This window comes from Pithys albifrons, chromosome 8 (assembly GCF_047495875.1).
Source record: "Pithys albifrons albifrons isolate INPA30051 chromosome 8, PitAlb_v1, whole genome shotgun sequence".
In the NCBI taxonomy this organism is placed as follows: domain Eukaryota; kingdom Metazoa; phylum Chordata; class Aves; order Passeriformes; family Thamnophilidae; genus Pithys; species Pithys albifrons.
In genome coordinates this window covers 12,242,964-12,258,013 of record NC_092465.1, presented here as the reverse complement: position 1 = coordinate 12,258,013, position 15,050 = coordinate 12,242,964, and the positions used below count along the sequence as shown (strand labels likewise).

At 39.8% G+C, this 15,050-nt stretch overlaps 1 protein-coding gene across 1 annotated transcript in view; it reads right to left on the bottom strand.

Annotated features, from left to right (window-relative positions):
• Window positions 1-15,050, bottom strand: part of CLASP1 (cytoplasmic linker associated protein 1) — a 172,443-nt gene that overhangs the window by 22,558 nt on the left and 134,835 nt on the right. The window contains exons 31-34 of the mRNA XM_071562499.1: window positions 9,973-10,116; window positions 8,695-8,801; window positions 4,031-4,147; window positions 308-458 (exon numbers count right to left, since the gene is read on the bottom strand). Coding sequence (XP_071418600.1) covers window positions 308-458; window positions 4,031-4,147; window positions 8,695-8,801; window positions 9,973-10,116 — 519 coding nt within the window. The remainder of the gene's footprint in view (window positions 1-307; window positions 459-4,030; window positions 4,148-8,694; window positions 8,802-9,972; window positions 10,117-15,050) is intronic.

The following is a 15,050-nucleotide window of genomic DNA, read 5'->3' as shown; positions in this document are numbered from 1 at the left end:
CACACTCCATGAATAAGCCATCCTTGAGACATACTGAGCCTGAGGGACACCACCACTGTTTCCATCCTGCACAGGATGCCCACAGAGAGCACATTTCACAGGAGGTTAGACTTCAAAGGGAGCAAGGGACTATACTAGTGGGACCCCATAATTAGGGTGTAAGAAGTTAACAGCCAATAAGGAGAAGATGCCTGTAAGAATATAGCAGGAATAACTGGATTTTGTACACTAACAATCAACAGCCGGGTTTGATCACAATGTTTTAAAATGTCATCTATCTGGAGACATTAATAAATTGAATACTTACAATGTCACAGTCTTTCTTTCCATCACGTTTGATTGGCTCATTCAGGTCCTCTTGACTACGGAAACTAAATTTTTCAATCGCTTCTGTGACTCCACGAAGAGAGCTGTAGATTTCATCAGAATTTAGGTTCTCCGTGTCATAATCCAGCATACTAAAGACCAAACGCATATGAAATGTTACAAAGGAAATTGGAATCTGCTTCTGAGTGTTAACAAAAACAAGTTGGAGACAGATGGTTTGGTGTCCCCTTCCTTACAGTGACTTGCAACAAAACATGGATGGAATCAAGACAGAGTATAGGTCTGAGTCTCCCCTCAAAAGAAGTTAAATCTAGGAGATGCTCCACCGAAATCAGTGGTGTTACATTGCTGTAAATGGGGGGAAACCAGGTCCACTGTTTCTTACATTCCATAGCAATAAGTGTGCTAAGATTCTGTAAACCAAAAACCCCTATCCCCAGCATGGTAGTGGTGTAAATTAAAAGGAAAAATAAAATCAGTAACTATGAGAAGTGAAAGGTTTGTGATAGCTGCTGGAAATGAAATCAATTAAATTTAAGTTTAATAATATATGAAACTGTGACAGATTTAAATGGAAAAGGTATCTTGACATAAACCTCAGTCTAACATGGCCCACTTTAATTCATAAAGTAGTAAAACCAAAACCACTTGCACAATGCCTTCATAAAAGATGTATCTCAGTATTGAGCCTAAGATTGGGAATTCTCTGCCTCAAATCTGATGCTTTCTTGTAGTCTGTCTGTTCTTCAGAAATCTCTAAGCAGCATAAAGCCACAAAGGTTTTGGGATTCCATAAGGAGTTTTCCAAAATTAAGTTCCATTATAAAATGCTCTGTATGCAAGGGCAGATGATATTAAAAGATCTGACTAAAGAGAAGCTTCTACAAGCTTGGGGAAATTAAAAAGGCATTACTGGCAGGGCTTTGCTCTATCTAGGATAAGTTGAGTTTGCATGACAATCAGTTTACTAAGAGAAAATTGAATTAATAGACCCAGTAACAGAGAACAGTTTCTCTGGTGGAGTCTCAGACCTCAGTAGAGCCAGAAGCAAATAGACTGAATCAGACATTTACATCAAGTTGTTTGTCAATAAATTGCAAGAAGTGGCTCCCTACAGTGGTGAATTACTACTACTACTTAGCAGTTTGGGAAGGATGACAGAATGGGCTTGGAGGTGGATGGCTGAATAAAGAATTGCATTCCTTTCCCACAAAAGAAAAATTCCTTTTAAGGTGGTGGTGGTGAGTGGAAATCAAACCAGAAAATCCCTTCTGAATCCTGGGTACACAACTATTGTTCTTGCTAGAACCAGAAGTAGGATATTAAATATCTAGAACCACTATTTTGTTCTGGAAGAAACTTGGGAACTTCAGACAGAGAATATGATTGGTGCTGCCCAGTTCCTCCGAGATGAACACTCTGAAAATAGCCCTAATCCCTGACTCCCAAGCAACGCGCTCGCACTACACTCACACAGGCACCAGCACCAGGTACTCTGGCAAAGAACCAAAGAACAACTCCCCAGCTTTAAACACTGTCAGGTCAGGGAGAAAGGAACTACTGAAAGAGCAGACCAAAACCAGGAAACAAAAGCTCTTCATAAACCTACAGAAGTCCAACTGTTTAGGGCTCTTCAGACAGCTGAACAACACTAATGCACTGTGATGGCTTTCCAGACAAGAAGGGAAGGCAGTTTTTAGATTCTTGAAAAGTATCAGGCAGGAATAGGAAAATCTTCACTTCGTATGATCTCAAAAATACACAATTTGATCTCAAGCACATTTAGTTAGTTGATCTTAAAGGGTTCTTCATACAAATACATAAAAGTGAGCAATGAAACCACCATCTGAGAAGGTAAACATGTGACTGAACCTGTGTGCTCACACCAAGAGATGGTACAACTTACCCAAGGTCACACAATTACATCCGTGGCAAAAAGATGAGAAATAATTACAAATATACTGACACTAAATCTTCTGCTGAAATCATCACTTCTTTCCTCAGTGATGAATTCTGCCCTACACTGTTAACAAATAATCCAAGTACAGATTCTGAAGTGCTAAACAACTAAGCCGACTTCTCAACAGAGCCACCAACCTGATGCGTTCATCAAAGCACAGACCCGTATTTTAATAAAAATCTGAAGAATCCAGTGATTTCATATGTCAAGATTAAGCCTGTGTAGGAGATCACATTATGGCTGTGTTCTACATGAATGAAAATTCTACATGTGAACACACATGTCTATTGACAGTATGTGCACTGGAATACTTCACAGACAACACAATGCAAGGAATAAAAATAAAATGGAACTACACTCACCTTTCAGAAAAAAAAAGGCACAAAAGGGAAAAAAAATTATGAGCCATGCAGAAAACTAGAGGAAAGGCACAGGATGAATAAGAAGTGAGTAGAGATGAGAAGTGTTTAGGGATGTCACAACATTATTTTCCATCTTCTGCTGCACAAAATCAATGCAGCTGTCTACAAGTTTATCAGGATACAATTTGGCAGTTTTCCAGTCTGCATGAAATATATTTTACTTCCATAAACTGTTATTCCCTTTCCAATCCAAACTATGCGTAAGTAATTCACAGTTAAGTGTCTTCAAGCAGTACACAGTAACTAACTTCCTTGCACTTTCAGGCTCTGGGCTGCAATATATGTCAAATAATTCTAATATCTGGTGTCAGATAATGAAAGGCAGAAAAAATATTCTCAACTAGTTTTACTCAAAAAATCAACATGGATCTCCTCCACATATATCTGAGCATCCTACAAGAGTCAGAACATTAATTTAAAGTTTTACTTCTGTAGGTATTCATAGAGTATCAACTACTGGATTTTATTTTCTCTGGTTGTCAAATTCTGAGCCCTCAAATTAAGATTTCTTTACTTTTCTTTCCATAGTTTTCCATTAGGAACTTCTCGTTTCAAGGAAAGACAATATGAGTTCTTCCTCAGGTGAGAAAGCACATCTGCAGATAGTCTGTTGTCAAGGTATAAACTTAAAAAAATCCAAAGAGTTTTCAGAGGCATCTGAAAAATTAAATTTGTACTGAGAAAGGGTTTTTTGATTAAAACCAGTATACAGCTTTAGTCCAGTGTACTGATCCAAGATCTGAATGCAGATTGGAACAAAATGTGAGGGCATGGGAGAAGGAATAGATGCTGAAAATAGAGATTGATAACCTCTAAATCTTGTGGTAAGACCAATTTTAAATTCAATAATACAGATTTCCAAGATGTTCCACCATCACACTGTGCAAGCAGCTGTTAAAATCATATATGCAAGGTTTGATGGGAAGTCACTCCTGAGCTGTATCTGCCATTTGGAAATGCTCGTCTACCACACGCACAGCAAAGTCAAATTAGAAAGATCTTGCCTGTTGTATCACAGTGCAACCAGTGCCTGCCAAAAGTGCTCAGTAACTGTGTTCTGTGTTGGAAACCAACTGTGAATCATCTCCCTGCCACTTTCCCGAATATGTGCAAGAGTCTGAAAAAATCCACTTTTTTCCCCACTTGCATGCTCCATCTTCCCCAAGCAGCAAGCACCTCTGCTCTCTGAAAGCTGGCGTCATCTTTTTTCCTTTTCCAGCCAAAACCTCTGGAAGTCCCATATTTGAACAAATCCCGCAGTGTGAAAGGTAAATAATATTGTGACACCTCAGACAAGTTGGTTTAACAGGTAGCTTGTTACCTGGGAGAGTAAGAGCGTCTGAAAGTCTTGTGGGAAGGAGCAGTGGGGATGGAGTTAGGCTGAGAAAGGGGAGGGGGGTGCTTCGACAGCCCATCTGCACTCCAACCCCAGAGCCGACTGCCGTGATCAGAGGAGAAACAAAAGAGAGAAAAAACAGAGAAAGGAGAGGGAGGAAAAAAAAAGAAACTATAATCTGAGTGGCTTAGTGCTGTCATGCTGCCTTGGAGAGAGAAAAAAAATTAATAGAAACAAAATTAAACAAGAATACTCCGTTGAGCCTCACAAGTCATTGTTTTGTCCTTTATTATTCATTTCCATTTTTATTTCTAACATAATTATATGATTCATGAAAAACCAGTCCCTACTTGTGCTAACCAGTGGATTTTACAAATGGATATAGCCTCTATAAACAACTCTTGTAACAGTCTGTGTAACCAATCCCTGACCACACTTCTGTATTCAAACTCTAAGAAGGTTTTTCTAAGCAACAGGATTTCCCTGAAGAAAGGAAAATTGTTTTATCAGACACCTGAAGGTACCTCATGAAGTCTGTCTCCTGGTGCCTCAATAAGAGCCTGCAATCAGACCCTAAACAATCAGCAAATCTTTCACAGGGCTTTAGATCTGATCCTATTTCACCTGAATCCAAATATGCAGCAAGTGAAAGTCAGTCTAGAGTGTAAATGTATCATGCAAACTGGGGACTTGGCTCAGGTCTCGGCAGACAAAGCTGGAAAGACTGGGTGAAACCACCCTCTGAGTTGATTCAGATCTCTCCTTGAACTTCTACAAGCCCCTTTGGGTTATTGTTTCACCCAGTGCCTTTGAGTCAAGACATCCATCCCTGTGTCAATTTGTCTAACTTCTGCTTTTGTCCTGTTCCCTTTATGGCACATGAATTTTCAAAATCACGTTCTAAATGAAAATAGAGATGCTTGAACTGATGGAGTATTCACGACACCACTTTGTTTCTATTGCACAGTGCACTGCCTAGCAATGTGGTACTTTAATATATGCAAGTGAAAGATATTGTAAGGTCAGAAGTGGCAAACAAGTCAAGAATTGCTCCAGTGCAAACAGCAGCAAAGCCAGCTGAAAACTCCTCTGAAGGGTAGTGCCAAGAAATTCACTCCTTAAACAGCAGTCAGAACCCACAGCTATTGCGTGCCACTATTATTATGGAAATACCCAGACTCCAAGACTGCTGATGAGAAGTCTCACAGCTCAGGTCTCACCTACCTGCAGACAATGGCCACCAAACAATGCAGGCTTGTACTTATTGTACAAAGTCGGAGGCTTATTTTAATTCTGTTTCCATGCCTTGACTTGCTAAACTTAATACTGAAAGTGTCAAATTTTAATTTTTAATATTGTTTTCTATTATCAGTGAAAAAGCAAGCACGTAAACTTATAAAGCCAAATAAAATTGATAGCCTTTTATTTCATGCATTTCCTCTAGAGATCTTTGAAGGACTAAATTCTTTTCTTTCTTTAGGTGTTTTTTGTTTGGTTTTAATAATTATAACTATATAGAGGCTTCTGGACTACTAATAATGGCAGAAACCATAGGTTAAATGTACTCATTTGATATTCCTTCAAATATTCCTCCAGAATTCTAGGTACATAAGTTCATTTACCAATCAGAACAGTACTCTTACACCAAAGGACTTCACAACTTAGTGTTTTCCTTTTTGTCACACAGCATCATTTACTAAATCTCGAAAATATTTTCTCTGTCCAACACAAACTCAAGCAATTCACTCGTGCATTGCCTAGGAAACACTCCTTTCAGTCTGAAGACTGGGGTTTTTTTCTGATTATTTTCAGTCCTCCCAAGTACCCTTCCCCTGCTTTTCTTCTCCTCAGAAAGCACCTCTTCCTTCCATAACTCCTCTCACCAAAACCTAAAACTGTCAAGGAAAAAAAAAATCAGGTACAAATGCAGAAGTAACTCACAGATGAAGTGGATATGTGATAGCGGTCATGAAGCAGAACCAGAGGGAGCAAATTAAGGGAGGAAAAAGGACTCTGTCGAAAGCCCTGAGAGCATGTTACCCTCCTGAAGACACTAATTTCAGAGGATACCTAAGCAGATGTTATCATCTGGACAGGCAAATTAGCTGTTTGCAGAGTGCAGTTCAACCAAAACATTCAAAATCTATCCAGAGAGCCCAAATACACTTACACATAGATACACACACCCTAAAAAATCAGTCATCTGGAACACATGCATAATACAGTAAGTCTGTACCATTGAAACCTTGCTGATTAAAATCGAGGATATTGTCTAAAAACCATTAGTAAAATGGGAGACCAGATGTGCTTAGCAGCTTTTTTATATTCCTACAGGGTGCAAACATCCTTTCCACACATATCCCAGCCCCAAAGACATGTAGGTCTCTAGATAAGACTCCCAATCTATGCATCAAGAAAAAAGGAAAGTAAAACCTTCAACACTAAAGCTGGCATTAAGAACTGGAGATAATCCTTCCACTGAGTACACTCAGGTTTCCTGTACAAGACATAGGCAGGGACAAGGTAGGCAGGGCTGGCACATGGAGCACTCTGGGAAGCAAGAGGCATACACAACCTCCCTACAAACCTTTGGCAGTGGGTCCCATGAAAATGTAAAGCCAAACCTACTTTCAGAGGAGGGCTACACAAAGAAACTGGGCATCTTTATCCTCTTACACTGCTATCAGAATGACCTGGGTGTGCTTATGTTCCAAGTTTGCAGACAGAAAAGTGACATTTTATACCAGTGATGAATAGTAAATGATGAGCATTTGTAGTGGAAACAGGACCATTAAAGGACCCACACCTAAAAATACAACACTGCAGTGTCCCCTACTTCCCTCAACCTGTTAGCACATCTTTCGAAGCCTTTTTCCTGAAAGGATGACAACCAGAGCTAATTCTCCCTTGTAAGTCAGGATCAATCTGTGATACATAAGACATTGTCAAGAAGGATGCAGTCCAGGAGAGCATCAGGAGCTACTGCCCCTGATCTGCACTACCTGCCACTGCTTTTCCTACAAACAGCAAAAATCTGCAGCTGTTGTCACTGCTCAGAGGTCACTCACCAAAACAAAGTAGAACTTCTTCCCTCTATATTTTAAAGGGCTTTAACAGCAGCTTCCTCCTTCACCTACCACTGAAGAGTAACTTCTAAACATCACCCTTGAATAACTAAATCCAGGAGGAAACAGGGCACACTTCTTGAAAAGACACCTAAATTTTTGATTCAACATCTCCAAGAATTCCACAGAAAATTGAAGGAATGGATGCTTTCTAAAGGAATTTCCTGGCCCACTCTATCCACAGCAGTTTTGATCTTGACAATGGCATTGCTCTGGAATTACGTGCCCTCTCTAACTATTCCTTGAGCACACAGGGTAAAAAACTCCACTTCTTAAATCTAAAATGTTACAAAACAACGGCAATAATGTACACTGAATGCTTTAATCCATATTCTGGTATCAAGAGGTGAGAAGAAGGTGAAGACAAATTGAAAAGCAGTGAGTGAAGTGGCAAAACAGTTGTGTTCCAATGGCAAAACCCAGAAAGCATGGTAAAAGGTTGTGGAATTATAAAATAAGTGCCACATGCAAATATGGCTAACAAAGCCACAACATAACCACAAGGAGACACATCCCAGTTAATAATTTCCCGTGACAGAAATCAGCAGGGCAACAATGCTCAAGCTAGTCAAAAAGGAAGCAACATAGTTGGAACCATTCCCCTGAAACTCTACCACTTAATTTCTTAATGAAACCTTTGTGCAAAAAGCTTATAATAGGCAACTCGACCTTGGCTTGCAAACTCTCAGTTTAGTTTCAGATTACAGCAGATTTAGGGGTCACAAAAATATATTTAGATATCCAAAATTTTCTCAGGAAAACCCATGTGCTCCTATGCTGCTGGAATTAGCTACTCATTACAGGCTAAAGGCCTGTACTTTTCCTGACACAAGGAAACTCACTCACATATCTAAGCATCCCTCCCCACAGAGCTTCACAGGTCACAACAAGGGTAGATCAACATATTTCAGTGTAAATTACTATACAGGACTACAAACTGCAGCGCTCACCCAACATATTTCCTTCTGTCTCTTCCACAACATAGGGAAGTGACCTCCCATGGAGAGGGCAGGCAGACAAGAGCAGCAGCTTTTAAGCTTTCCTAGCATGAATCAGCTTGTCCAGGTAACAACTTAATACTTGCACAAGTACTGTACTAGTCAGAAGAATTACTGATCATACCTGTGCACACCTAAAAAACAGACACAATCTGAAGCCCCTGACCTGAAAGTCATTCTGTATTCTGTGATATATGCAACCTAAACAGGATCTTACTTCTAATGCTGCCATTTAATATTATTTTTATTGACCCTACAAATGCAATTCTGGAGAAGGCTTAGTTATGAAAGAAAATGGATATTGTAAGAAAAGACATTAGGATTACACAAATAACATGAGGACTGGAACACTGAAGTCAATCACCAACCATGTATTACCATGTTTAAACCCTGTTTCTTTGGAGCAATCTACTGTAACCTTTTTGTCTTGTTTTTGCTTTCAAAGTGAGTCATATTCTGCAAATGCACACTCAAGTGCTGAAATTCTTTAATATTTTGCAAGTAGTTTAATTAGCTGCCACATTACCTTGGAGACAGTCCCCCATGGGAACAGTTGGTAGGTGAAGTTAAGGGGCTGGTTCTGCTGCTGGAGTGCCGGGAAGGAGTTCGACCAAGGGTATTGCTGGGGGAACCCTGACAGAAGCAGGAAGACAGGGATTAGCAACATGTTGCAATGCACAGGCAGGAGTACAACAACAGGTCCAAACATTGCTTTTGTTTGCTCTAGACAAGCTTAGTGCAGTTTTGAATTTGCCTCAACCTAAAAACACTGCAGCAATGGTTCAATAGTCACTAATGTGATCCTGAAGATTCTACTCTGAGGATAAAGAAAGTATATGTGCATTTCCCTACAATCCACAATAACTGCAATTTTCCTACCCAACATGTATGGCCTGTAAATATTGCCAGAGAAATGGTTCATCAATCCAGCAGGCCATTCAGCTTCTCAGACATGATTTGCCAGACTCCAAAATATGCAGACCATTATCCTGGCAATTTAACATTTTAATTGCACGGCTGTTTTCCACATTGTCTAAAGCATTCTGATTATGCTTGTTACAAGCACAAGTAAGCAATCTAACTTATCATTTTTCCACTGGCCTGTACAATCATTTATACCACAGCAAAATGAGTAGAAATTGCTCTCAATTCTGACACTTAACACAGAAAGTACTAGGGAATGCAGACCATCTGCCCAGAAACCTAATGCTGCAGTTCAAGCTCACACAAAGGTCTACTTATCCCTATCAAAGTGCAAAGATAGGGAGGGAGTGCTCCGGGAAAGGAAAAAAATTTCTTAAATTCTCTACTAACATATTCCTTCAGAGAAAAAAAAAACATGCAAGAATTTCTTATTAAAGCAAAACAGAAGTTAATACACAGACTGGTAGATCACATTAAAGGTCTGGCAACTTCTTAACAGAAAATATATCTGTTATTAAACTAATTTCAATCACAGTCAAAAGCCCAGAAAATCTGTGGTATCAGGATCTGTTTTAGAGAAAGTCATTACTGGCAGGATTTTCAAAAGCACCACCAACTTGAAAGCACAAACCCCACCAAGTTTTAATGCACTTCTCAGTCATTTTTTAATCTCTTCTGGTTATGGCTATATTAAATTTCAAAATAATCAAGTTTCTTATTTTAATGGTCCCTATAAAAGTAACATCAAACAAAAGGCTCTGTTGCCATATTGCTTCAAGACAACAGTTACAGATAATTCAAACTGCTGAACATCTGCAACAGCTTATTGATGACCTGCTGTCTTTAGGGCTCTGCTGTTTGCAAGGACAAGGGCTCTCACCACACTGGTGTTACTGGAGTTCTTGAGGTGGTTGTGCAGGAGCTTGGTAGCACCATCCTGGAATGTTTTTGGCAAGGCACCAAGTAACATGGTAAACTCAGGAGTGTTCAGTTCAAAGAGAGAAATCAGGACTACTTGTGCTGCCTGAAAGGAAGAAGAGAAGAGACCATCAGCTTTTTTCCTTTGAAAAGAACATGCATTCTGTTAGTAATGATCCTTACAGAAACTGGATGTGTGTTTCATTGCAAAAGAGGACTCCCATACCAGGCAAATTTTTGAAATGTTCTTTGTGATGTATCCTAAGGAATTACTAGCACCTACAGTTAATTTTTGAGTTCTTAGACCTTACAATATATTTTTACATTTATGTAATTAGTTTCTTAGATGTGAAGTACAGTTATTCACAGCTCATGAGAAGCTCTTACCATTTTCCTGTCCAGCACATATTTCAATTGAACAAGTTACTGCAAAAACTTATTGAAAACAAATAAAACCAGAAACTCAGGTAAGTATGAAGGACTGCAGTTTGTCCTTCCTATGCTTTTTATTTCAAGTGTGAATGGGACTAGTTCTTTTCCCATCCAACCTGTCCTCCTCCTAAGGATCTGAGAAGTTTGTTTCATCAGACAATCAACCTGTCTTTGTAAGTCTGACCACTGAGGATGTTACAGCAACAGAAGACTCCATCTGAAGTGGAAAATCTACTAGGATGGCAAGAACCACCATTATCTTGACCATGGGCAGGCTAAACCCCACCAGATTTCCTACATTTGATAAGCAAAACCAGGGTACTGCTTGAAACAACTGAGAATTTTATCATTAATTTTACTCAACAAGGTTTGCTTTATCTGCCTCAAGGAACAATTGCCAGAACAGGGTCTCCACTAACCCATCAGCAAACACAGAGCTCTGCATATCCTGAACTAAGACAATAGAATCAAATGGGAATGGAAGCAGAATAAATCACAGTGTGCAGATCTGCAAGAGTAATTAAGATCACATGTTCCTAGCTAGACTACCCTAGCAGCATCCAACCAGTGTGGATTGCACCAATTCTGGTTTCTTCGCCCACACCTTTACTTTCAGAGTATACAAATATACAAACACTGGTTAAAAGAACATTAAGAATGAAGCAATGACGAAGGACCTGTGATGGTTTGCAGCAGCACCTTATCCAGTGGGGGTGTAGCCACTGGAAAACTACCAGAATATTTATCTAGACACAATGCAGTGACTGGGGTTCACAAAGTAAGCATCAAAAGCTACACATGCTCTCATTTTGGAACAGCATATACACGGGCCTTAGAAAGAGCAGACACTTGTGTTTCAGGAACTCTCTAAAACCTCCTAAAAATGAAAAAGAACTTTCAAGTAGATATAAATGTAATTCACTGCTGTGGGGATAAATGTACTTTCATTGTTCTCATCAGTTTAAACAAGGAGTTTTTAGTAAGTAATGTGCTTGTAAAGTAGCAATAATTAAGTGTATCTGCAGTTCCCAGTGGAGTGGAATTCTTTAACAGATGATGAACTTGGCTAAACAAGAACCCTTTCATAGTGGAGGGGAATCAAAGTACCTCATTGTTTTAGTGTACAAATTACAATTCAGGCTATACTGTTCCTTCTGCTATCAGCAGCAACTAACACAGACTTGTATGTAAAAACATTTTCCATCCATGAAACTTTGTTAAGTATCATCCTTTTCATATGGCCAACAAAGAAACGGAGGACAAAACACTGAGGAGGCTTCCAAGGTCTGCAGCAAAGAAGTGGTCTTCAGACTTCATTCCACATGGATCATGCTGCCTCCTGGTAAAACTCTCATTGACTTGAACAGAAACACAGTATGTCATTAATTCCACACTAAAGCCCTAACGATGAAAGAAGCAGGGAGATAATTGTCCCCATGGTTTTCTTAACTCCACAGTCTCCCCTCCTCTGACCTGACATTCTGGGCAACTCTGCTGTGAAGCCTGCCTGGTATCCAACAAGGATGTGTATGTCTGTCCATTTTGAAGCAAGAACTTTTAAGTTTTCACCAGCATAGTATTTTCTGTAATAAAAACATTACTGCATACAAGAGATCTCAGCACAATGAACAAAGTGTTGAACTAAATGCAAAGTGACAAGTCATGCTACAGTACATTCCCATCTGTGAATGGCATGCGTATCCTTAATGGTTAGGAGTGGACATGCACATCCTCTGTGACAGAACAAGCAGATCTCACACTTGTTGGGCTAAAAAACAAAACCCAGTGTATGCACTGATCATCAAGGTTCCCAGATTGAGAGATTGCTCAGACAAGAATATCTGGACATACCAACTGGTAAATCGGGCTGTCCAAGGTGGGAAAGAATTGCAGACACCTTTGTCCCACATATCTCCCACTGATGGGTTAAAAATAAAGTCCATCCTTGAAGACCTCCTAAGCAAATAGAGCAAACAGGTGCAAGAGCACATGCACTCTACGACAGGACATTCTGGAGGTACCTTTCTTGTGTGCCAGAGATGTTCAAGATGCTTTTCACAGATCTGAGCAAATCCTTCACTAAAGCTCCACCAAGGAGCTTATGATCCTTATGATCCTGTGGCTTCACTCTGAAGCACAGAGTTACCTAACTGGGACAGTCTGACCCTAACACACAAACTCTAATAGCATAGACATTCTCCTACAGCACTAGCTGAGTAAAGTTTCAGGTCTCACAGGTCACTTCAATTCTATTCCATTTGTGTGTTTTGGCTTTAATAAAACCAAAACTGTGTCTGCCCTCCCTCTTTGCACAAAACACAGCTTGTCTTTAGGAGTGTCTGCCAGTATTCTGTGTACTCAGTGCTCCTTAGTAGCTTTGCTGTCACCTGCAAATAGTCATGGGGCTTTGAATGAAGTGATGAACAGTAGCTCCCAATGTTCCCAATCTGCTGTGGTGTGGCCTCAAAGACAGCAGACCTATAGTCTATGCTTTTCAAAATAAAGACAAGTACTACTATATCCTGGGAGTGATGCTCCAGTAAAGGTCTCAAAGGCTACATGGGTAAACCCTGTCTGTGTTCTTTCTAAATAGTCCTCAGCTATCCAACTGCACTTCCAGGTTTATTTCAGGCAAAAGTCATTATCTGAAAGTGCAGACATAACTTCCTATTTAATATTTAACACACAAAGGTGTTGGTCCCAGCCACCATAAGATCAACACTCTTACTACTGGCCTCAAAAGCCAGAAGGTCCACACTAGCTTGAAATCACATTTATAACATGTTCCAAGTTTCACTACTGCAATACTTTCCAGTTATTCCAATACAGCTAATTTTATTTCAGTAATGAAGAGCATCAGGAGCAGCACTTCTACACCTGCCTTAATAGTTAGATCTGGCACACTTGATAATCCTCTAAGTTTCATTTATCTAACACATTTTTTAGTTAAAGGACATATTTTTACAGATAATGTTTCTAAGAGTTTAAAATTTATGGATTTTCAGCTTGTGACAAACCAGGGACATTTTCATAATCTCTGAATCACCAGTCACCCTCTAAAATCTTATTTCATTAGATTACTGACAGAGTATATTTCACAAGCAATAAAAAACTTACTTCTGTACACTATACAAACATTTTTCATGCAACACTCATGCTTGATGATACGTAGTCTAAAGAAAGAGTAATATCTGAATTTTCCCTTACCTTTGTGTCCCTGTACCATTATTATGGAACACAAATCCATCTCCTTTCAGTGACATATAACGTAGACTCTACAGATTATCTAATCTTAATGAAGCCATTCTCTGCTGGCTTGAGCTGGAGAAACTCCAGTGACTTCAGAGCCTGACTATGCTAGAGAGGGGGTCTGGCTCTGTGTCAGGCTTTTGAATCATTTGCAAAGGATTGCTTATGTAACTTCATTATTTTCCTTATCACAATGCAGTGAGGGATTGGGTTCCACAAGCTGGTAGTGGCTCCCAAAGTTTCACACTTAGGTCAGTACAATTCATGCTGTCCAACAGCGTTGGCTGCTAAAGGGACACAAATGCTTTAGCAACAGTTGCTTTTTGGTTTCACCTAGACAGTGGACAATAGCCAGATTTTTCAAAATTTGTAACCTTTGCAACTTGGTTGAATTATAATAAAGTTTTTCTGAAATGGTTTGGGCTTATTAAGCAAAAAGATCAAGGCTAACTGGAAAAATCCATTGATTTTAGAAAGGAAATGTGATCAGTGACCAAAGGTTAATACAAGCACCTTATGATTGCTGCTGCTGGTGGTCCAAGCAGAATAAGCAGCTGCCTGAGCTACATGAAGGCGGTTTCCAAGTTACTCAAACATCTGTTGGTGATGAGCTCCCAACAATGGAGCCCCATAAAAGGAGAGGACTTTGTACCCTGATCCTTTATGAGAGACTACAACAAGAGAGTTAACAGGAAAGCACACCAAAGCCAAAAATTACTTCAGACAGACACACTTTTTTCAGGCTTCCAGTCCAGGTCTCTTTACACAGCTAGACAGTTGAGTTGAGACTCCAAACACAATTAGTGTGATTAGTACACAAGGCTTTCAGTCTACCTGTTTACATTTCTCTTCCAAGTTTCCTTCACCAGGCCCTGAGGAGGCTGTAGTTGTCCTAGCTGGCAAATCCTCACCCACCCAACTATGCATGGTCTGGGTTTAACAAACAGGAAAGTTGATATTATTTAAAGAAAACATAGATTTCAATTCAATCATCTTTAACAGTACACATGCCACCATTTTGCAGAAGAGTTTTAGTCAGTTGCTTGCTTAATTTCAAGTAACAAAAAGCATTACTAGATATCATCTGAAGAGCATTCCTTTCAGAAGAGGGCAGCACTGGCTCAAAATTCAATTCAGCCACAATTCTCAGGCTTACAGATCATCCGTTACAGCTCCTAGAAGGCACTCCTGGTGGCCTCCATCATCACCTGAAAACCTCTACTGAGGTGCAGAGCCCAGGCAGTGCTGAACTAACATGGCACTTGCATCTGGCTAGCCAGGAGTAGGGGAATAGGCGCATCTCCCTGCACCTACCCATACAGGCATCTCTTTAAGTTCAGAGGAATAAAGTTAACAACT